General features: G+C 43.6%; 1 protein-coding gene across 1 annotated transcript in view; it reads right to left on the bottom strand.

Annotated features, from left to right (window-relative positions):
• MYO3A (myosin IIIA) overlaps nt 1-21,885 on the bottom strand; it is a 1,336,625-nt gene that overhangs the window by 662,600 nt on the left and 652,140 nt on the right. The window contains exon 19 of the mRNA XM_085630108.1: nt 19,258-19,405. Within this exon, the coding sequence (XP_085486234.1) occupies nt 19,258-19,405 (148 nt within the window). The remainder of the gene's footprint in view (nt 1-19,257; nt 19,406-21,885) is intronic.

Genomic DNA, 21,885 nt, shown 5'->3' with positions numbered 1-21,885 from the left:
ACAGCAGCTCCTATAAATGCATCGAAAGTATGTAGTGTGACTCCTTAACATAATGGCACCACACTTTCCTTTTTCTTATTTTATTTTTATAAACAAAATTCCAAAGTGGGAATTTGTTTTTGAAAATAAAAGAAACGATGGCTTCCCCTTACCCAAATAGGAGTTTTCTTCTATGGAACGAGGGCAAGTCAAAAGTTTTATTTTTACATACCGACACACTTTGAGTGGTGGTTTGTAAAAGTAAAAACTGACCATGTGTCTGCCCTCCCTAAATCAGGCGTGCAGAAACATAGCCAAACCTTCAATTGCACTTACACTCTAGGGCCGTCAATGGGGTATGTGGGCATCAAATATGAAGTAGTCTCCACCGTTGACATACTGAAGGTCAACCTGTCTGGAAATCAAGTGGGCGGACCTTCAGTTTGGTGGAGGGAGTACTCCATCACCTCTGCTGTCACTTTCTCACCTATCCATCTCTCTACCTCTCTCCGGTATCTTTCTAACCTTTCTCTTTACTGAGCCTCTCTCACACCTGCCTGCGGTTCTCTGAGCTGTCTCGCTTATTTTCTCTATCACCTCAAATCCCACCTTCTCTCAAAAAAAAACCTTTCTCGCTAGTGTCTCCCCCACACTCCGCTATCTCTTTCTCATTTGACTCCTACTTGTCCACCACTGAGCTGTATCTTTCTAATACGTCTCCCCTATATCCCTCTGTGCTGCAGTTGTTGATCACCCATCTGTCCCTTTGTTGCTCTTCTCACACCTGTCTGTCCCTATTTTTCTGTCTCCATTAGCTATCTGTCACTATCTATATCACATCTCTTATATTGTTATCCCCACTCACCAATCTTCCCCTTTACCTGATTCTTGGCGATCTCTTTATCACCTATCTATGTGCCTGTCACCTACTGCTATCAGTTATCTCACAGTCTTTCACATCTATCTACATCTCTCACACCAGTCACCTCTCTGATGTCTCTTTAATCATTCTCTCTGGCTCTCCTTCTCTCACACTCTATCTCTGTATATCTGTCTCTATCTCCCACCCAACTCTGTGTTCTCTTCCTTTCATTTTATTTCCTCCTCATAATCTTTTCACTCGACCCTCTCTCTCATTCCTTGTCTCTCCTGTATTTTTTGCTCTTTTTGCGTACTCAAGGGAGGCTGGAGACACAGACTCATTTTTACTGGGATCCTCTCCACTTGCAGCAATAAATGTTTTGTAAATGTGTTACTTGCCTAGATTTGACTGCTAAGAATTTTCATACTGTCTCATGCATACGATATGCTAAAACGTGTTTGTGATACTCCCCTTACCAGTTCTGAAGCCCAAGGGGAGCAAGGACAGTGCCAGGGACATAATGAGGAAAGCCAGAGATTGCAGCTCAGGCCCCCAAATCAAGTCCCTGCCAAGAGTTCTGATTGGCTGGCTGGAACTCTGAAAAATATGATGTGCCTCTAATATAGGATGTGAGGATTGGGCCCTGTATCCTTAAAATAAAAACGAAAAGGGTCACAAGCGGAATAACCCCTGACAATTGGCTCAGTTGGGGACCCCAAAGGGAAAAAAAATTAAAAAGTAGACTTTGCCACTGAGGCAGGCTTTGTAGATCTGCAGAAAGGCTCTGTGAACCCTGTCTCAGGGTCAGGAAATCCTGCGGAAAGGGCTCTTGTACCGTGTTGGGTCATTCGACAGGTTTGTGGACTGGGTACTGGGTTTGCAAACTGTGCAAGAGGTCCAGCAATGGCCCATGACCATTAGAAATTGCCAAACCTCTTTGGGATTTGCATTCCCCTCGAAAAATTGCAGCTACATAAATCCAACAAATTATGAAAAATACATCGAAATATCAAAAACAAATAAAATGAGTGTGGCCAGCTGTAGGCCTTGGGTAGTAGGGTTGGCTACAGTGCTACAACCCCATACCCAGTCGTGTAACAAAACTTAAGGGGCCCCCCAGCAAAGTTCACAGAGGGGGGGGCACGCTGCAGCTTTAAGGACAGAGACCTCACTGCCCGTGCACAGTGCCGGCGGGGGCACCCTGGAGATGGTAGCCCTCCGCACCACAGGTGCTGCGGGGGCTATTGTTACACCACTGGCTACCCTCCAAGGATTTAAGTGGATTGTGGGAAAGGTGATGTTGTGGCAATGTATTACAAGGAATAAATCTTCACACAGAGAACCAAGCAGAAGCTTGCCAGAACATTTACATGCACATCCACTTAGAAAATAAATGTAAACAACATATTAGATTCCATAGAATTGGTCTTCAAGGTGCTCTCAAGCAAGGCATCCCCCTCTGCCTTTAGGAGGATAAAACAGAAATCCAAAAGAGACAAAAGACTCTCAGGACTCCACAAACTTTTTACACAGTTGCTGAGGCACACAACAATTATAGCAAACCAGGGAGGCCGGTATTCACAATGTGTTTGAGCGTGTCAGAAATTAGAGTCCATCAATAGCTTTGGAGTTTCACTTGCACGTCTCTTTAATAAGTCTTCTTAAAAATCCAGATATGTATACACAACAGCCGACACGTGTTTCGTCCTAAAAGGACTTTTTCAAGGCTGCAAACAATACATAAAAAGAACAATCACAAACATAAAACGGTCACCCACCCTAGAAGATCTCAGTGTCACAAATGTACTCCTATGGGTACGTAGTTAGTGCACTAACAAAGATATACCTATTTAATTATTAAAAGAATAAATGAGTCATGTTTTCCATTGTATACCCTACAACACATGTTATACATCCAAAAGTGATATTATGACAGCCAAAGTGTTGTTGACTCACCCCAATTATATGACCAAAACCAAAGGGAAAGGTGTGTGTCCCTATTGTCGAAAAGCCAAAAAGCCACCACCAAAGGACCAATGAAGAAACAAATAGGAAGAGAAGAAAGAGGAAGAAAAGAAAAAAAGGACAATAGCTCCTAATCACAATGTTCTCACCTAAGCACAATTCGACAGATCCATTATAAGAAATCCATGAGTCGTCAAGTAGCAATCCAAGGCAATCTAAACCAACCGGGTATTGTATATCCCTGAAGGTATAATGGTAATCCTTCTCACCCGGAACAAATGACTAGCGTAAAAGATGAACGCTATCCTCAGGTCCTGATAAACCTAAAAACAATAAACATGAATGATATCTTTCTACTATCCCAAACAAACAATGTTGACTACTATGCAGCAGTTGTACTCTTGAATACGAGAGCCACGTTAAATATACCGTGCCCCAGACGTGTACTAGCGTCAAAATCGTGTCAAAATCGTGTCTAGAACAAACAATGACATGAGCCCAACAACGAACCACGAACAGAGAAATGGCAACAACTATTTAAAATTGTTGTAAATACACGGAGGATTAATAACGTCTCCTCAACAGGCCAGTAACGGCAAACCGTTTTGTAATCACGGGGCACACGAAAAAGTGAAAAATACACTAAAAGTGACAAAAACCCTTTTGCCCCACAAATTTTGCGCCGCTGTTTTCTCACAGTTTGCTAACGACATTGCTTAGTGAACCCATAGGTTTCCCATTCACTACGTACCCATAGGAGTACATTTGTGACACTGAGATCTTCTAGGGTGGGTGACCGTTTTATGTTTGTGATTGTTCTTTTTATGTATTGTCCGCGAGCCGATGGGTAAAGTCCCGGATCCCAGGAGGGGGCCCGGGTGAAGACGTCGGCGGTCCGAGTCCTGCCTCCGCCCCCCCCCCCCCCAGCCGGTGAGTGGTCTAAGTAAATCCGGGTGGGGAGAGGCCGGGTCAGAGCGGCCCGCATGGCAGCGGGCCGCTCCAACGGGGGCCTAGTTATGTTAAGAGCCCCGTGGCTCCAACAGGGACATGTTAGTTTAAGAGCCGTGTGGCTCCAACGCTATGGTGGCATGTTGATTTTAAGAGCCCCAGCTGGCTCCAACGCTACGGGGGCATAATGCATTCCTGAGCCTGCGTGGCTCCAACGAAGCGCACATGTATGTTTGTTTTGAGCGCCAGGGCGCTCCAACGTGGGCCATATTGATTTGAAGCCCCAGTGCGCTCCACAGTGTCATGGGGCCCGTTCTTCTTACTTATTACAGCCTGAGTACTTCGGGAGTGTGTGCTCCCTGGGACCTGATGATTTCCAGAGCCAGATGGCTCCCACGTTTTGCACACTGGTTGTTCTAGAGCCTAGAGGGCTCCAATAATTGGCACAATTTGTTCTGGAGGGCTAGTGAGAGCCCCTCTGCCACAGTTTAACTTCGCAGCTGCCCAGCAAGTAGTGGGCAGCTGCACCGATTAGGTCTTCCTTCCTAGGGACTTGCTTTCTCCTTCACCCCCATCTTTTCCTCCACAGCTGCGCAGCACTTAGTGCCAGCTGCTACATTTAGGTTCTGGCGCAACCTGGACCCCAATGTGATTTAGGTGCTAACGTGATTGGGTGTTAGGAAATGTACTGTGTATAGCCTGTTTTGCGCACCCTGTGTTTTATACCTCTAAATGTGGTCATTTCTGCCTAGGAGGTTGTTTTACCTGTTTAGGTTGATGTTAGGGAGATAATACTTCCCTGTGCGATATACGCCCCTAGTGTAGTTATACTTAGGTGGTTAGGTCTAATGCGTTAGACTAATGAGAAATTGCATAATGTGCTTATGCCCCTGTGATGGATGCAGGATAGGTTTTATACCTGATTCTAGTGTGATGACGCTGAGGTCATTATTGCGCCAGTAGTTACTGGTTGTGCTCTACAGTTAGTATATGTTCTACACGTACAATTGGTGATTTGTGTTGATTCTGACAGTGGTCCATGTGGCCCTGTCCCGTGTAAATAGTCCCTTGTAAAATTCTGCCCAGTGCCAGTTGGCACAGTGTAAATTTTGTGATTATCATCTAATGTGTTTATTATAATACAAAGGCTATTTTTATATAACCTTGTGTGGAGTTTCTTTTGTGGTGGGCCTAGGGTGTTGTTGCTGTGTGCGCGCGCAAACGCTTTACACATTGCCTCCGGGATAAGCCTGACTGCTCGTGCCGAGCTACCAAGGGGGTGAGCAGGGGTTATCTTTGGCGTGCAACTCCCCAGCCCTGAATAGAGTGGTGGTTTCTGCCTGGCTTTGGCGCAAGCCCTAGCCAACCAGAAATCCCATTTCTAACAACGTCCCAACACAATTAGTGCTTAATCTGAGCCGGTGGTTTCCGGTGCTCAGCACCGGCACTTAATTGTCAACACCACACTTTGGACAGTCTGCCACATTGTGGCACTGCTCATCAAATTTAGAGATGAGCAGAACAACGGTTGTTTATAAATACGAATTACATTCAAAATTACTAATATCTGCCTCCACAGTCATTCCTTTAGCTTTGGGGACCTCGAATAATCTGAACTGTAGCACTTGCTGGTGGGAAAGCTGGCTAGTAGTTTTGACAGCAATGGGTGGTGCAAGCTGCAGTGGCCTCCTGGTCAGGGCCCTGCCACTTATTATTTTGCAAATTAAGCACTGAAAACAACACCTCCCCATGGTTTATTGTATATGCAGAGGACACCATTTCTGCATTTCACTAACAAAACAAGATCCCTGTGCAAGGCACAACTGTTTTCGTCATTGAGAAAAAAGGCTGGTGTTGTAGGAGACCCTTTTGGGGGGGCGGGTCCTCTTCCTTTGCTCTCACCTACCACAATCACTCATATGCAATCATCCCTTCACATCCCTCACCACTCATTTAACATTCTAGTTAAGTTTTGTCCCTAAGCAGAGTCCTGGTTGCGTTTCTGGATTTGCAGACATCCTCTACCTATGGTTGTCACCTACCTGGTTGAGCATGAGCTGTATTTTAATGTCCTTTGCCAGTACAACCATTAGAAAAAATCAGATTGGTATTTTTTCCCCTTATTAGTTGATACTTTAAACAGATAATGTAAGAAGAAAACACTTTAAGTGTGCTCTACAGCTGACCTGGTGACCTTTGACTGAGAAAGACAGAAAGGCCAGATTCAAATGAATAATGATGATTTCTCATAACATTCTATTTCAGAAACATGTTGGGGCCTTTGCAGAATGTTGAATTGTGAATATATTGGCCTGTTGCAATCAAAGGTAGCAACCTTACCTGTACCCCAATAAGTTCTGTGCAGCCACTTTTCCTCTCATACAAGCAATGCTCTATGGAAGATGCTTTCTGTGAGGGGGAGTTGTGGTGGGAGGGTATCTGCTCTTGTAAGGGACCTGGCAGGCTCGGAGTAAAAGAGAAACAAAAGTTGTTATTTTGTTTCTCTTCACTTCTGAGTCAGCCCTTGTCAGCTCAGAGCAGCTCAAAGCAGGCTGCAAACTGCATCTGCTTTACAAGACACAGACACCCTGGACAAACATGCTGAGGGCCCCCCCCCTTCTTACATAGAAGAGCGGCCACCCCCGCGCTGCGTGCGCTCCAGGGGTGTCCATTATGCTACTGGCCATACCTACTTAAACCCACTTCTTTCATGGAAATATTTAAATTCACTGAAGCATCTACAGTTACAGCGAAGTAATGATTCGTATTATAAATCATTATACAGGATTATTATACAAGATGATTAATTATTCAACAGGATTATTAAACATACCTTAATGTATGTTTAATAAAACATATGAATTTTACTAAAGTAATCAAGGTCCTGGTGATAACTTTCACACTAAATGCAATGCTTATGACATCGAATAATGATATCAATAAATAACCACACATAAAAGCATGTATTTAAATGTCAACATATATTCAAACAAATAAATCTAACTCTATTCATCATTGTCTCAGCACTGTTACTGGTAACGTGTTATGTAATCTGACTTGAAAGATCATTTAGGCCTTTAAAACTACAGCTGTTACATCAATGGGGAGGTCAAATGAAGGTTTTTGCTCACTGAAAGTCACAAAGTCTTGTTTACAGCCTCTGTGAGATCAGTATTAGTTAAATTCCTGGTTGTGGCATTACGTTTTCATCACTACCCTCATTCATATCCTTATGCCAAGAGTTGTATCATCACCCTGGAGACAGGCACCTTACTTCCTACCTAAAAAAAAAAATGTGTATTCTTCTTCCTCAAGGTGTGTCTAGAAAGGTGCACCTCTGGCCAGAAACCTTCGGTTTAATCTGTCACCTTTGGGAGGGAGTCATTCTGTATGTCCATTTATTTTTTAGATAGGAATTCCAGTTTAACCTGCTTATTTCACTATGTTTTGCTGTCTTCTGGCCCCTTTTGGGCTAGCAGCCTAGTTTATGCTGGATTTGTGTGCACCCACTTCTCCCTGTTGAGTTTGCTTGGGGCTGAGTGGTGCTGGTTCCTCTGCGGACCTGCACTTTCCAATTTTCCTGCTACGCTTTGGAAAGGGTTATTGGTTGTTTACTAGGGTGTTGGTGTCAATTTATGATTTGAGTGAATTCCCCTACCCAACCCCAAGAGTGTTTTGCTTTACTGGGGTGTGGACCAGTCTTGTTCTTCCAAATAATCTGCTTTCTGAACTTGGGGTTTATGAGATGCGTGCTCTGTTTTCCTGACTCTTCTCTGCCTGTGTGTCAGATTCTTTGCTTGACTTGTTGGTGGTCTGTGTGGTAATGCTTCTGCTATGACCCTGCATCTTAGTTTAGCTTGTTATGGGCTTCTGAGGTACTGGTTCAAATGCTGATGCTGTCCTATCCTGCTTCGATGTTGGGCTTAGCTATAGGGCTGGATTTACTCTTCATTTATTTATTTACTTTTTTTATTTTTATTAGAACAGGAAAAAAAGCAGAAGAAACATGGAATTACAGGGTGGGTAAAAAAGATGGAAATTACGGATATCAAATAGCCTGCAGCAAAAATACATTACATAAAATTGCATAGAAAGATCAGGGTTAACATCAGCTAATAAAATAATTGATAAAAAGCCATTTTGAGTGGAATTGAATTAGGAAAGTGAATATGAAATATATTCAGCACTAACCCATACTAAACAATAATCCCCAAATCTACCAGACTTTTACTACCTCCTGGTAATACCCCAGGAACACCAATACATATATTGATTTGTGGCTATTACTACGCAGTAAGCAAACTAAAATCTATACAATGGCTGCATCAGACTAACGTATAAATATCAAAAACTATTTAAAGTGCATGTGCGACTAGCAGCAGATATTTTAGTAAAGTGCAAAGATGAAATCCCTAAAGCACAGGGCTCTTGGAATATACTTTACTCAGATATAAAATGAACAGAGAAATTTACCCAGATAGCTCTAAATCTTACAGTAGTTCCTACACGTTTTGCATAAGCCTCCTCAAATCTGTAAGTCCTGCACATTGTATTAACCCAATGGTCAATCCTAGGTTGTTTATTTGCTTTCCTATTTTGCAGGACAAGTGACATAGCAACTGCTATAGAAATTACTATAAAATACTGCTGATATTTTGTTAAATATTTAACCTCCCCTGATGTGCCAAATAAAACCAGCATAGATGATGGGGCAATTGTTAAAGACAGAGATTGGGAAATCATGATAAAAACGTCCTTCCAAAATTGCTGTAGATTGCTACACTCATAAAATATGTGTACCCAGCCCCCATCATCCTGTTTATTACATCTAAAACATTGGTTCAGATTAGTTGGAGACATCTTATGCAATCTCAAAGGGGTGTAATATGCTAACCATCTGGATAAGAAATTCATTCTCTTAAAATTAGCGCCTCGCAGTGCTTTATTCAATATTTCATTGAGCTGCTGCCACTCTTTCGTATTAAACTTGAAGTCTGTCTCAGAGTGAATTTTCTGGAACTCTTTCATAATGATCTCTTCACTATGAGCCTTCTGATGTAGTAGCTGATACCAAAATCCCACATCCACTATTTTATTCAACATCTGCCTGGTGATTTGACATGTGGCCTCACTCAGCATGGTATAATTATTTTTGAGAAAATTTACCAGCGGAAGAAAATTCATAGAGAAAGCGGTGTTTAGATAGCAAGATTGCAATCGTTTTCCATGTAATTAATGTCTCATGATTATAAAAATCCCCAAGCTGACCAAAACCTATTTCTTGCCATACTTGGTAGAGTCCTCTAGGCAACGTTAAACCTCCCGCTGCACAATCTTGAATAGGGGTATAACCATGATATGCTGGAATATCTTGCAATTTGTAAAAGAGCTGAGTTCTTGCTGCTAATGCCAGTATCACCTTGTATCTGAGCCTTTTAGGAAGTTGCGCTAATCTTAGAAAAGTGGGGAGTTTTATGGCACTTTCCTTCAGCATATGTTTTGGAAAAAAGTTATTGAAAACTGAATTTTCCTCTCCTAATTGTGATAGCAGGTTGATCAGAGAGGCCTGGCCGTAGGTTACAAAATGTTGGAGTGTTAACCCCCCCCCTCGGTGCTACATCCAGATGTAGTGTGGCTAGCTTATCCTGGGGGTACTTATTATTCCACACAAACATCCGAATCATTTCATCCAGTTCTTTAAAATAGGAACTAGGGATTTTTAAAGGAAGATTGCTAAAAAGGAACAAAAACAATGGGAGCACCAACATCTTAACCATGGCAATCCGTCCTATCAATGATAGAAGGAGCAAAGACCATTTATCTAGTATTTTTTTCGCTTTTGCAAGTGTACTGCTATAGTTCAATGGGAATAGTTGGCCATAATCGTTTGTGACAAAGGTACCTAGGCATCTAACTGGATGTGGTGATCGTAGTTGTACGCAAGCCGGGATATCGGAGGCCACTGAATTAAATATGAGAATTTCTATTTTTGTTTGGTTCACTTTATATCCCTCTACCTTGGTGAATTTCTGAAATTCGTCCAATGCATTCCACGCTTTGAGAAATAAAATTATCTCGTCTGTATATAGCTTAATTTTTGCCATCCCCTCCATGGGGGGGGAAAAAATCAGTACATTATAATGAATTTTCATGGCAAGGGGTTCAATAAACAGAAAATAAAAGAGGGGATAATGGACATCCCAGTCGCATGCCGCAATTAATACTCACCCTTTCAGCTTCTGTTCCATTGATGATAATTTTGGCTCCTGCCTGACTATATATTTCTTTTAACATATATATCAACTGTAGTGGGAAACCAACCTTATCCAAAATAAAAAATAAGGCACGCCAGTCTACCAAATCAAAAGCCTTTTCAGCATCCATCATCAGGATGGCCGTTATTAGCAGAAAAATAATCAATAGCTTGCATTAAAAAATATGTGTTAGTGGCCATTAACCATCCTGGAAGGATGCCATTTTGATCTGTATGAACCAACTGTTGGGCACATGGAGCAATCCTTCTTGCCTAAATCTTTATAAACAGTTTGTAATCTGCATTTCTCAAACTGATAGGGGTGTCCATCCCGTTTTGTATTTGGTTAAACAGCTTTGTTAAAAAAGGAAGTAGTTCTTCTTGAAATGTCTTATATACTTCTGCCGGAATCCCATCTGACCCACTAGCCTTGTCGTAGGACATACTCTTTAATACTGTCAGAATTTCTGAGATTTCTATTAGGCTATTGAGCATCTCAATAAGCTCCCAAGATATCTGCGGTAGCTCCAGTGATTCAAAATAGGATACCAATTTTGAGTTTTCTTCTAAAGCCTGTATTTCGAAATAAATATATTTTTTTTAAATGAGAGAGGAAAACCTCAGAAATCGCCTGTTTATCTTCTTCTAGTAGGCCAGTAGAAGGATTTTTAACATGACTAATTATTTGCGCCGCTTTCTGACTTTTTGTAGGCCAGGCTAAAAATCTGCCAAAATGCTGGCTTTCCTCAGAAAGCTTTTGTTGGTAAGCATTGCTTCCAGAGATCTCCTCTAACAAAAAAAATCCTTCAATTGCTCCTTAGCTTTTGATAATTCTTGCTGTTGTGCTTTAATAATATGCTCTGTTGTCGCTGTTAAGTTTGCATCTTGTCTGGCTTTCTCCACAGTGGTCTGTAACTCCGCAATCTTTTGCTTACGTTGTTTACTTAACCCAGACTTATAAGATACCATCTGCCCTCTAAAAGGGGCTTTAAATGCCTCCCAAACCATAAAGATTGGGGCAGTATTTGCATTAAGGTGGAAAAATTCCCTGATAAAAATTCTAGTCTCTGTCAACCAAGTAGTATCTTCTAGTAAAGATTTATCAAACTGCCACCTTGCTTTTTTTTTTCGGGGTGATCCCTAACATTGATGTTAAAGAAACTACAGAGTGATCAGAAAAAGAGTTGGCCAATATCTCTGTTTTACCATTGGCTAACAGCTTGTCCACCCAAAAAAAAAAATCATATTGGGATGCCGTCTTGTATCTTGAGGAGTAAGAGGTAAATTGAGAGAAGCCCGAGTGCCCTTGCCTCCAAGGATCTTTTAAGGCAAAATCTATTGACAAACTTTTTATTAACTTTGCAGTTTTAGGCTTTAATTGCCATTTTGTTTTATTTGAGGTGTCAAGTGTCAGATTCTGAATGTAATTAAAATCGCCGCCCAAAATTAATATGCCTTCCATATTCACCACTAATTGATAAATTTCCTCAAGTGCTGTGGTTTCGTCATCTATGGGAAAGTAGTAATTAACTAAATTTAGCACTGATTCTTCAAGCTTTACCTTCCCCCATAGCCATCTGCCTTTTCCATCTCGCTGGACCTCATTAACCTGCCAATCCAACGTGTTAGATGGTAAAATTCCAATCCCTCGCACCGCTAAATTAGCAGATGAGAAATACGCCAACACATATTTCTTGGGTAGAGATATCTTGGGGGTGTCAGTCCTGAAGTGTGTTTCTTGTAGAAATAAGATTTCAGGAGTGAGGGATGTTAGCCTATTTAAAGGTGCACAACTTTTATGCGGGTTCAATAATCCATTAACGTTACATGTGATCACTTTTATATTTTGTGTCATATTGATCGATTATAGAAAACCTATCTCTGCTTTACCCACTCTCAAGATTTTTTTATCTGCATTTTTAACCCTTCTTTTACTGTTGTCTCCTACCAAAACCACTCTCTGCGGTATCTCGCTAGTTTGAAAGCACATACTGTATGATTCACTCTTTTCCTGCTCATTTTTTCCCTTGCTTACCCCTTCCCTAACCCTCACCGCCTCCCCGTGCCCCTTCTAACCCCCGGCAGTTGGGGAGTTTTCCCCCCCCTGAATAACCCCTAAGCAGGGTGCCATGGTATTGCATCCTGAAGTGACCTGTCACCCCTCCCACTTAGTCTCAGCAAACAAAGAAAAAAAAACAAGAATTTCCAAAAAAACAAAAAAAGGAGGAAACAAGGACATAGCAACCAGTCCCAAGTCTCTATTTTTTCATAGTAATTTTCTGAAGCAGCTCCTGTGCTTTATCGAGATTTGCAAACATATGGAAATTCCCTTGCACCAAGACACGTAGTTTAGTATTGCTGGGCTATAGTCGCCTGAGCCCCCTGTGCTTGAACAGGTAGAGAAGCTTGACAAATTCTTTCCGATGGTGAGCTGCTGCTGCTGACATATCGGAAAAAATGCAGCAGCTGGGAATTTCACGGGTTGATAATAGCTCTAGTCAATATCTGTTCTTTGACCCGAAAATCTGCAAAGTTAACTAGGATTGTTCGAGGTAACTGAGTTCGGAAATGGCTGGGCTGGGACCCTATGTGCTCTTGTGATGGTAAGATCTCCGGAGAACTCGGGCAGCACATTATCCTTAATAAATGACTCAACCCACTGGAGCAATTGTGACCCCTCACCGCCTTCTGGAACCCCGACCAGCCGCAGATTAGAGCATCGAGAATGGTCTTTTCAGCTCTTCCAGCTTACTTTCCAATAATTATTTTTGGTTTTTTATCCAAATTAGCCTGGTGTTGCATTGAGGTCTTCTGGTCCTCAAGGTGAGATATCCTGGATTCAGCTTCTTGAAATCTTGCGGGATAGCTACTGACTGCTTCTTCCATTTATGACAAGCGGAGGTGTAATGCTGCAATCTCATTTGCTTATGGCACTTTCAGCTCACGTATCTCATCCAAAATGAGATTCTACATGGTTTTGATGTCGTATTGGATGCTGATCCCGGTCTCTGAAAGCTGGTTTCCTACGGGCTCTTCCGGTGCTAGCTGAACCAGATTTTGCTGTTCTGCTGCTGTGATTTTATCTGCCAGAGAGGCTAGAGGCTGGCCATCCATTGAAACCCCCTCCCGTTGATCCAGGGGCCCAAGAGGTGAAGCAAATGCTTGGACATCTAGTGGCACGCCCAAATGGATTTTCCCAGCTGGTTCTTGTCCTGAGACTGGAGGTTGCGCAGGCATTAGGGGTATTTTAGGTTTCAAGAATAATGGGTATTCCTTGGTTTTACTTTGAGGTATGTTGGAGGAATCTTTCTTTGCAACCTCGTGGTTCAGCCTCTCCTCTAAATTTCCTGCTGTCCAGCTATCCTCCCAGCAATAACCCCTTTAGCATCTGAGCCAGTTTGGGCTGAGACTAGCCCCTCAGCACCTAGTTCCACATTCGGCTTTTCTAGGTGAGGGGTTTTGGTGAGGGTTTTGAATATTTGCGGGGTTTGATCACCCTCAGTCCCCTTTCCGAGCTCCAAAAGATAGACTTCCGAGCTCGGTGGGCTTGATATTGTAACTGAGTCTTGACGGGCTTTCTGCGTGCACTCAGCTCTTGCAATTGCCGAGGCTGTCTTTATCTGGGTTGTTCAAATTTTTGACTTAAGACCCGCACTTGAATCAACGTGGGCCATTACATTGGCAATCTTTCAGTGCTTCCCCATCATAACAAGGGACCAGAACACCGAACCACAGTGTCTTTTCCAACCTCTTGCAAAGGAGAGAGCTATCCCAATGTATACAGCGTGCTGAGCTGAATGCCAGCTGTCAGTGTTTATGTCTGCACTAGAACTGACTGGGGGGTGGGGTTCTAGAAATATCCCAGCAGTGGCAGAGAAACCTCCCCAGAAAACAAATGCCTTAATTGCCAGCCCCTACATGGGAAGCGCCTTCAACCCTTGCAAAAGCGTCTCTTTAGAAAGGGTGTGGGCGAAAAAGGCCAGAGACCCCTGAGACAGCCCACTTCCATATGAGTCATAGATGACTGTGCCTTCCACAGTAGGAGCTTAAATCGCCCTTTATCATATCCATTGAATCCAAATAAATCTCTTCGACTCATGCAGTCATGGGGTGCCCCTTAGGTTTTAACTCATCACTTGCCCTTCGAATTTTGTGACTCCAGGAGCTAATATCCCTGCATGGGTGCCAGACCAGCAATCAGTAAGGAGAGTGGCAGATCTCACCTGCAGACTTTGTCGAGGCCAGGCCGTCGGGCCCCGTAGCTCAGACTGGGTCACTTCACAGGGGGCCGCTCTCCGCCGGTCCAATCCCCCTCCCAGCAGGATGGAAACTTGTGTCTCGGCTCGTCTTGGCTCGTCTCGGCACGCTCACAGTGTCTCCTGAACCACAGCCGTGAGGCGCTCCCAACTCTGCAACATAAACCTGCTGCAGCACCTTGTCAGCAGTTCTGCGAGCTCTGTAGTAGAGACACAGACCCCAAGGAGTTCAGGGCGACGTTAACAGAAGTCAAGGCAATACTGATCTTACTCTCTAAGGAATCTGCAAGCAGAAATCTAATTGTCGACTGGCATGTCATATTTTACATTTCTTCCTGCCGAGCGTTAACAATGAGAATATACAACTATGTATCCGTGCCTGCATCCTCCGTGGTTTCCCATTAATATGCAACACTTTCGAAGTAAGTTCAAGCCTTTTAATCCTCGTGCCAAACTTGGCTCATCTCGGCGCGCTTACAGCATCTCCTGCATCACAGCCGAGCAGTGCTCCCAAGTCTGCAACATAATCCCACCGCAGCACCCTGTCAGCAGCTCAGCAGCTGCGTCTTGCTCCCGGCTCTTCTCTAGCTGCCAACGGGGCTCAGTACACACCTCACTCTACGGTCGAAGCAGCAACGACCATCGAGAGACAACCCTCAAGGAGTTCAGGGCGATGTGACCGGTGAGTTCTCCAGTCTAAGGCACCGGACTCTATTCCATTTCTCTTCCTCGGCTCGGGAAGTCAGAAGAGGCTGTGTGAATCGGCAAGCTCCGTAGCAGGAGGGAGGGGTGAAGTGGTCACCTGTGGCTACGCTAGGCGGGATTCACCGTAGCCATCCCCCTACAGCCTGGGTTTACTCTTCATGACTGGAGAGCAGCTGGCTTGGTTTCCACCTGTTCATACACAGGGCTTGGTCCTTATGGGTTGTGTGCCATGGCTCAGCCTACTTGGACAGCACTGTCCTACTCCCTTCTCTCTTTCTTCTTCACACGGTTTGGAGTTTGCTGTGGGGGTGTTGCTTGTGCCCTGCCACATGCTCTTGCCTGCCCTGTGTGCCTTGCCGGTTGGTCTAGTGCTTGTGGAATGGAGCTTTGTAAAATTAACCTCTTTTGTTTGGTGTGTTGTTCGTTAGTGGGCTGACTCAGACACCATGTTCTGTATGTGGCTCATTCTGAGCATCCTTTGCATGTGGTACACCTCTCCCCTTTTTCCTCCTAATGCCTCCAGATTACAACAATGAATAGGGCCCCCTTCTCTGAAGGGCATCTTTCTTCCCAGTTTGGCCCTTCTGCACCCCTTTCTCCTTTGGATGATGTTTGACATTGATCTTCTGCCTGTGATATATGCTGTGGTACAGCCTGGCCCCCAAGAGCAGGGTGCTTTTGTTCTGGTTCTGGTTCAGCGTGGTATGCCGATTGGCTTTCTGGTGAGGGTCTTGGCTCACTCACAGTTTGGCTTGGTTCTTGTAGGTCGCTCTCTGTTTTTCACTTTGTAGGTCTGTTGGTTTGACTACTCCCTTCACATCATGGGGTTGAGGGAAATGGGCTTAACAACGTGGGCTGAGCCACATGCGCTGTTTCCCCGCAAGCAGGACTGTAGTGTAGTTCCTATACAACCTATACAGGAGCTGCGCGTTTGGATAACAAACTGTGGTATTGGTGGCAGACTGATTCCATGCACCCCCACAGGGTATGTGGTCTTTCTGTATTAGTTAGCTCACAGTACCACTACAATCGCCTCTTACCAAGGAGAGAATAGATTCTGGCAACTTCCGACATGACAACACTGATCCCTCAGGAACTTAGAAACAATATACTACCTTTCGCTCAGTCACTCGTGCTCACTTAGTTTGTCTCAGATACACAGAATAAACATACTGGGCATTTTGTCAATAAGAATTTATTGAACCGTTGTTATTGTAGTGTAGAATAGATGAGCTGCAACAACCATTAGACAGTAGCAGAGATATATGATAAGAAGTACTATGAAAGTAAAAGGATGGTACAGTTCTACCATTTTGCAGTAATCATGAACATATACAAGTACATAAGATACATGATAAAAGTGCGTACTCCTACTATGCCTCCCTAACTAGATGTACCTAAATGTACATAGCATCTGTGTAGCTGTTAGGCCAAGAATCCCTCTAGGATCTAGTCAACACCATTACCTGAGAAAGGAGAGAATATGGGACCCCGTCCTGGTCTCGAGTTGGGGACCCCGCGAGGGATGTTAGACCACTGCGAGCTGGAGCGTCTGCATGCAGGAACCTCAGCGTCCCTGGTCAGTGTGTCAGCTGGGAAGTCTCGGTCTCCTCTGTCCTTCTTAGCGAAATGTGATGTATATATACCCATAGGTCTCCCCACGGGTCCTACCTTGCTGTGTTACTGTATCCGCCTAAAGGATGACGTCAGGCCTGCACTTTATACAGAGATATTATACAGGAGATGGTAGTCCTGCTGTGCTTCCGAGAAACCCCATACATAATGTATGAGATTCAAACTAGGGAAAACCCCGCGTTCTGAATGCAGTATCGTATCTAGGTAAAAGGTCAGTCCCTAGGAACCGTTATGGATGTAATGTAGGGAAGAATATAGGTGAAAGGTTGCAATGTTACCTGTGCCTATATAGGGGACCCATATGGAATATAACAGAACCAAACTTGCTTTACTGCTCATATGCCCTAAACACACATATGCGTGGTTAAGGCAGCGCGCTCTAGATACTGAGATGGGCGGACACAGAAAGAGGAAGGATCGGGAGTGGACGCGGATTGGTAAGTGGGGCTGGGCTTTGGGGGAGTGGGGTTAGTTTTTAGGGCTCAGGGTTGGGGGGTCGGAGTTGTTTTCAGGGTTTGGGTTCTTTTCAGCGCCGGGAGGTCAAGGTTGTTTTCAGGGCTGGGGGGTGGAGTTGTTTTCAGGGGTCGGGTTGCTTTTAGGGCTCATGGCGGGTCGGAGTGGTTTTTAGGGCTCTGGGGGGAAATCAGAGAAGTTTTTAGGGCTCAGGAGGTAGGGGTAGTTTTAAGGGCTCAGGTAGCCTTTAGGGGTTCATGGAGTAGGGGAAGTTTTTAGGGCTCGGGGTGAGTTGGAGTAGTTTTTAGGGCTAAGGGCAGGTGGCCTCGGATGTGATCTTTAGCATGGATCCCTTCACCAGTCATGCCTTTTCCATGAAATTGCATGGTAAAGCCATGCACGATAAAGGAACGCGTTGTTCAGACATTCATTGTTTAGGCAGCGTAGTAAAGGCATGCATGGTTTAGCCATGCGTGCCTCTGTCATACCTCAGGGGTTGATTCTGTCTGCTTGCCTGGGCTTTGGCACATCCCCTCCCAATTTTGGCCTAGAGGTTTTGGAGGTGGCTTACTCTTTTCCTCCCCCCTCATAGTGTGGTTTGATTGCACTGCTCCTCTTGGTCTCCCGTGGCTGTGCTTTGATTGCTCCCTCTTGGATATCGAGCTTATAGTCACACATTCCTTATCCTCAGCAGTGCCTGTTGCCCGTTCGGGACACTTGCATGTCTGACAAATCGGGCGACTTTTAACTCCCTCCAAACTGATCTGAGGCAGTCTACCCATCTTCATACTTTTTCTATCACCACCAGCTTCAGAAAGTATTGGTGCTTATAAAAAAGAAAGCAAAGGGCCTTGTTCTAAGTGTTCTATGGTGCCTAATTTTTGATATTATTCCGTTTAAGGCTTGCTATATGTTCGCAGTGTATCCTCTCATTATGTTTTCTATTGTGCTTTACAGTAATTAGTTATAAATTAATATCTTTCCCAAAGAGATGCTTAACATGCATGTTTATCCTTATAGGAAGAGCCTAGAAACGTTTTGTGCTGACTTAATTTCCGCCATTTCAAAAGAGCAAAACATGTTTTCTGTATACATGTAAAACATCAGGTCAATACATTTGCTTATTTATTGTTTCAATTATTTGCCAAAATTGGATCATGCTTAAGTTATATTGGGATTTTTAAATGTTGACAGCTTTAGTGAAAGCAACGAAGTAACAGCAGGATATGAGCTTTGGTATAGGTCTGCTACTGTCAACATTGCAATGCACTAGCCTACAACCTCTGAGCCACCCTCCTCTGGCATGTCAGGATATGTAGATAGCAGCACACAGGAATGTGAGATGCAGACACTGTGTGCAAGAGGAAAGCAAATCTTCCACTCTCCCAACTCCCATAGTTCCCAGTGACACTGGAGCCGTGGATGGTGGCAAGGGGAAACCACCTCAGCTCCTGTAACTCCTGCAGCTGTTCCAAATGAAATAAAGGAGTTTGGCAGAACAGGGGGACAATCTTCATGTTTGTCAGTAGTTGCAGCGACAGTGCTCTCAGCAGCAACTGTTACATACACATGGCAGGAGCTTTGATAAGCTTTGACACTTCCAGGCCAAGACAGGTTTTCAACTCCCTATTTCCTGGGAGGCATTTTTCCCCTGAGGGTATTCCTATCTTGTGCCGGTATGTTCTAATAGCTTCATAGCCCAAATTTATTGGCTATAACGGCCATTAGTCATTAATCCCTAGTTATAGGCCCTCGCATTCAGCTTAGGCCGATAACAGCAAGCACAGCCTTCTATGACGGGCCATAGGCTGTATTAAAACATAGGACTGCTGAGAGCTCCACTGAAGACAATGAGTGGCTTACGACCAATAATGACTGGGACAAAACTTCTTCTCCAACATCCCAATATTTGTCTTTCTGTTTCTTGCTTTTTAATATGAAACATTCGATCCCCAAGGGGAGGCATTCAATTGTTTGATATAGACCTCTACCGTGATTATAGGCCCAAGTCTGTGACTTGGGCCAATAACTCAGGATCAGGGCCTTTAACAAAAAATATAGCCCTCAGCTAGGTACCAATACGATGACATAATGCATTGATTTGATGAAAACAAAGATGAAAAGCACTTCATATAATTTCTAGGAATATCTAAAACAAGAAAAGTGAAATAAGAGAATGTAAAATTACATTTGGATCCTACCTGCTCCCAGGCAAAGATGTGCTGATTGAAATAGAATTGTATTTGCTCGTTGGCAATATTAATACACAGCTGTTCAAAAGAATTCCTTTTGAAATTTTCGAAGCCAAAGATATCAAGTATTCCAATATTTAAGACATTATCGTCTTCACTGAAAAAAAAGACTGAATTAAAAAATGTACTTCATATCACAAGTAATCTCTCTTAGTAAGTAGATCAACACATTTAGAGCTTCTCTTTCACAATTTTAGAAGCAGATGAATTGAATTAAAACATTTACTGAGGCTGCAAGAGCTACAGCACAGGGAGTGCATTCCCTCGTGTAACAGTTCATGTAGTGAAATATGTTTATGCAGTGGATGAACTTCTTTTCGGAGTAATTGCTGACCCCATGTCCTCTATAGCTATTTCTATATATAGCGGATTTCTTTTACACATTCTGATCTCAATCACTATATACACTTATTACAATAGTGCAGGAAAGCCAAGCTTCTCCATCAGGATTACTTTGCAAATGCTGATTCAGACACAAATATTATCTTAGCAAATCTTAGATTCTTGATTCAGGCACAAACTACTAAGAGTCACAGGAATTTCTGAACCCCCAGGTTTTTACCTGTTGGAATATGTGCACAAAAAAAACGCACAGTTTGAATTTGCATAGGTGGGTGAGATGCTTTATACCTCATTCTGATGCAGACCTAAGGATATTGTGATTCAAACGCCCCGTGGTATTTTCACACCAAACCCTTGCAGGAAATAGATTCCAGGATAAATTGTATAATCTCCTTATGTCTCATTTGCCTTATCTCCCAAACGTTTAGAAAGGTGGTAAATGCAACTGAAAGAGCCATACATATACAGAAACATTTGATATGTTTATTTTGCTGTCAATGAGCAGTATCCTCATCCAGTGTGTATTACTTGATATGTCAACCAGTTAACATTTTATGCATTGCATTCTATTTTTATTATTATCCGAGGTCTTTGTGGTATGTATCTGCATTAAGATTATCTACAAAAGGTTGCTTCATAGTGTGACCACAGCCCTTTGATAGTCGGAAGCAAAACCATACCCCAAAATCTAGACAACCAAAAATGTAAACACCCCGAAATGCACCTCATGTGGTTCTCCCACAAATTGATCTTGTACACTAAGGCACCCTCCCCAAGCATCATTTAGTAGAGCAAAACAGTTCAACAAGTATTGAGGTCCCTTTCAATAAATGGGTTCTAGATCAATGAAAAGTTAAAGGGTTTGATTGCAAAAATCAAAAATAAGCGATACAAAGTCAAGGCTACGAAGCCTCTGAGATGCAAAGTGAAACAGAAAATGCAAAATCAGAAAATTATTCCAAGTCCCAAAGGAGTAGCAAAATCAAACAAAAGGTCTGATATCACTCCTAGTATGATCTAGAAAAGCTAAAAAAAATCTCTGGCTGACCCCCAAAATGAAGGGGTTCATATACACAACTCTGACATAGAAAATCAGGGAAACTGCAAATTTATCATGGTGTGATTGAAGGTACCTATTCTTTAGAAAATCTGAAAAGGATTGAAATACCTTGGCACACAAACATCATCCCAATCCTTGATACTACAAATTAGTTTGACTGGACTTTGCAAAGCCTGTGAGGAGATGATGCATGCGGGGGGAGCAGGAGTGAGTTACATAGAACATCCATATTGGACAAAATGGTGCTCCACATAGAAATGTAAAAGACACACAGATGATGGACGGAATGCAGAGCAAATCAAACATTCAGTCCCAGTCAAGAGATATGGGTTAAATCCATCGTTCTTTTGCTCTCCTTGCCACCCCAGTTTAGACCCAGCCATATGCAAATCAGTCTTAACCCTGTGCCTCATTGGAACAGTCCAGCCTGAACTGCCAAGCCAGGTCCTCCTTGGACCGGAAACAAGCTTCTTGGGACCGGTTTTGGGCCATCACCCCCATCAGCCATGCTAGCTTGAAACCAGTGGCATAGTAGGCCCGGGACCCACGTCTGGTCATACTCGGCGCACTTAGGGTGAGAAAGCAAAAGACACATGGATGATGGACGGAATGCAGAGCAAATCAAACATTCACACCCGTCAAGAGATCTGGGTTGAATCCATCGTTCTTTTGCCCACCATGCCACCCCAGTTTAGACCCAGCCATATGCAAACAGTCTTGACTGGATTCAAGCTAGCCTGGCTGATGAGCTGTTACCCAGAAACCGGTCCCAGGATGCTTGTTTCCGGTCCAGGGAAGACCTGGCTTGGCAGTTTGGGCTGGCCAGTTCCCATGAGGGACAGGGTCAATACTGATTTGCATACGGCTGGGTCTGAACTGGGGTGGCAAAGTGAGCTAAAGAACTATGATGGATTCAGCCCAGATCTATGACGGGGGTGAGTGTCTGAAAAGTTTCAGTGCTCCGTCCATCATCTCTTTGTGATTGCTTTGTTTCGCCCCAAGTTCCCACGGTATGCCTAGACATGGGTCTCTTGCTCACTTTGCCACTGGATTCAAGCTAGCCTGGCTGATGAGAGGTGTTACTCCGTAACTGGTCACAGGTTGCTGGATTCCGGTCCAAGGATGACCTGGCTTGGCAGTTAGGGCTGGACTGTTCCCATGAAGGACAGTGTCAA

Source organism: Triturus cristatus, chromosome 10 (assembly GCF_964204655.1).
Source record: "Triturus cristatus chromosome 10, aTriCri1.1, whole genome shotgun sequence".
NCBI classification, from domain to species: domain Eukaryota; kingdom Metazoa; phylum Chordata; class Amphibia; order Caudata; family Salamandridae; genus Triturus; species Triturus cristatus.
The sequence above is the reverse complement of the archived record's forward strand: the minus strand, read 5'-3'. Positions and strand labels throughout refer to the sequence as shown.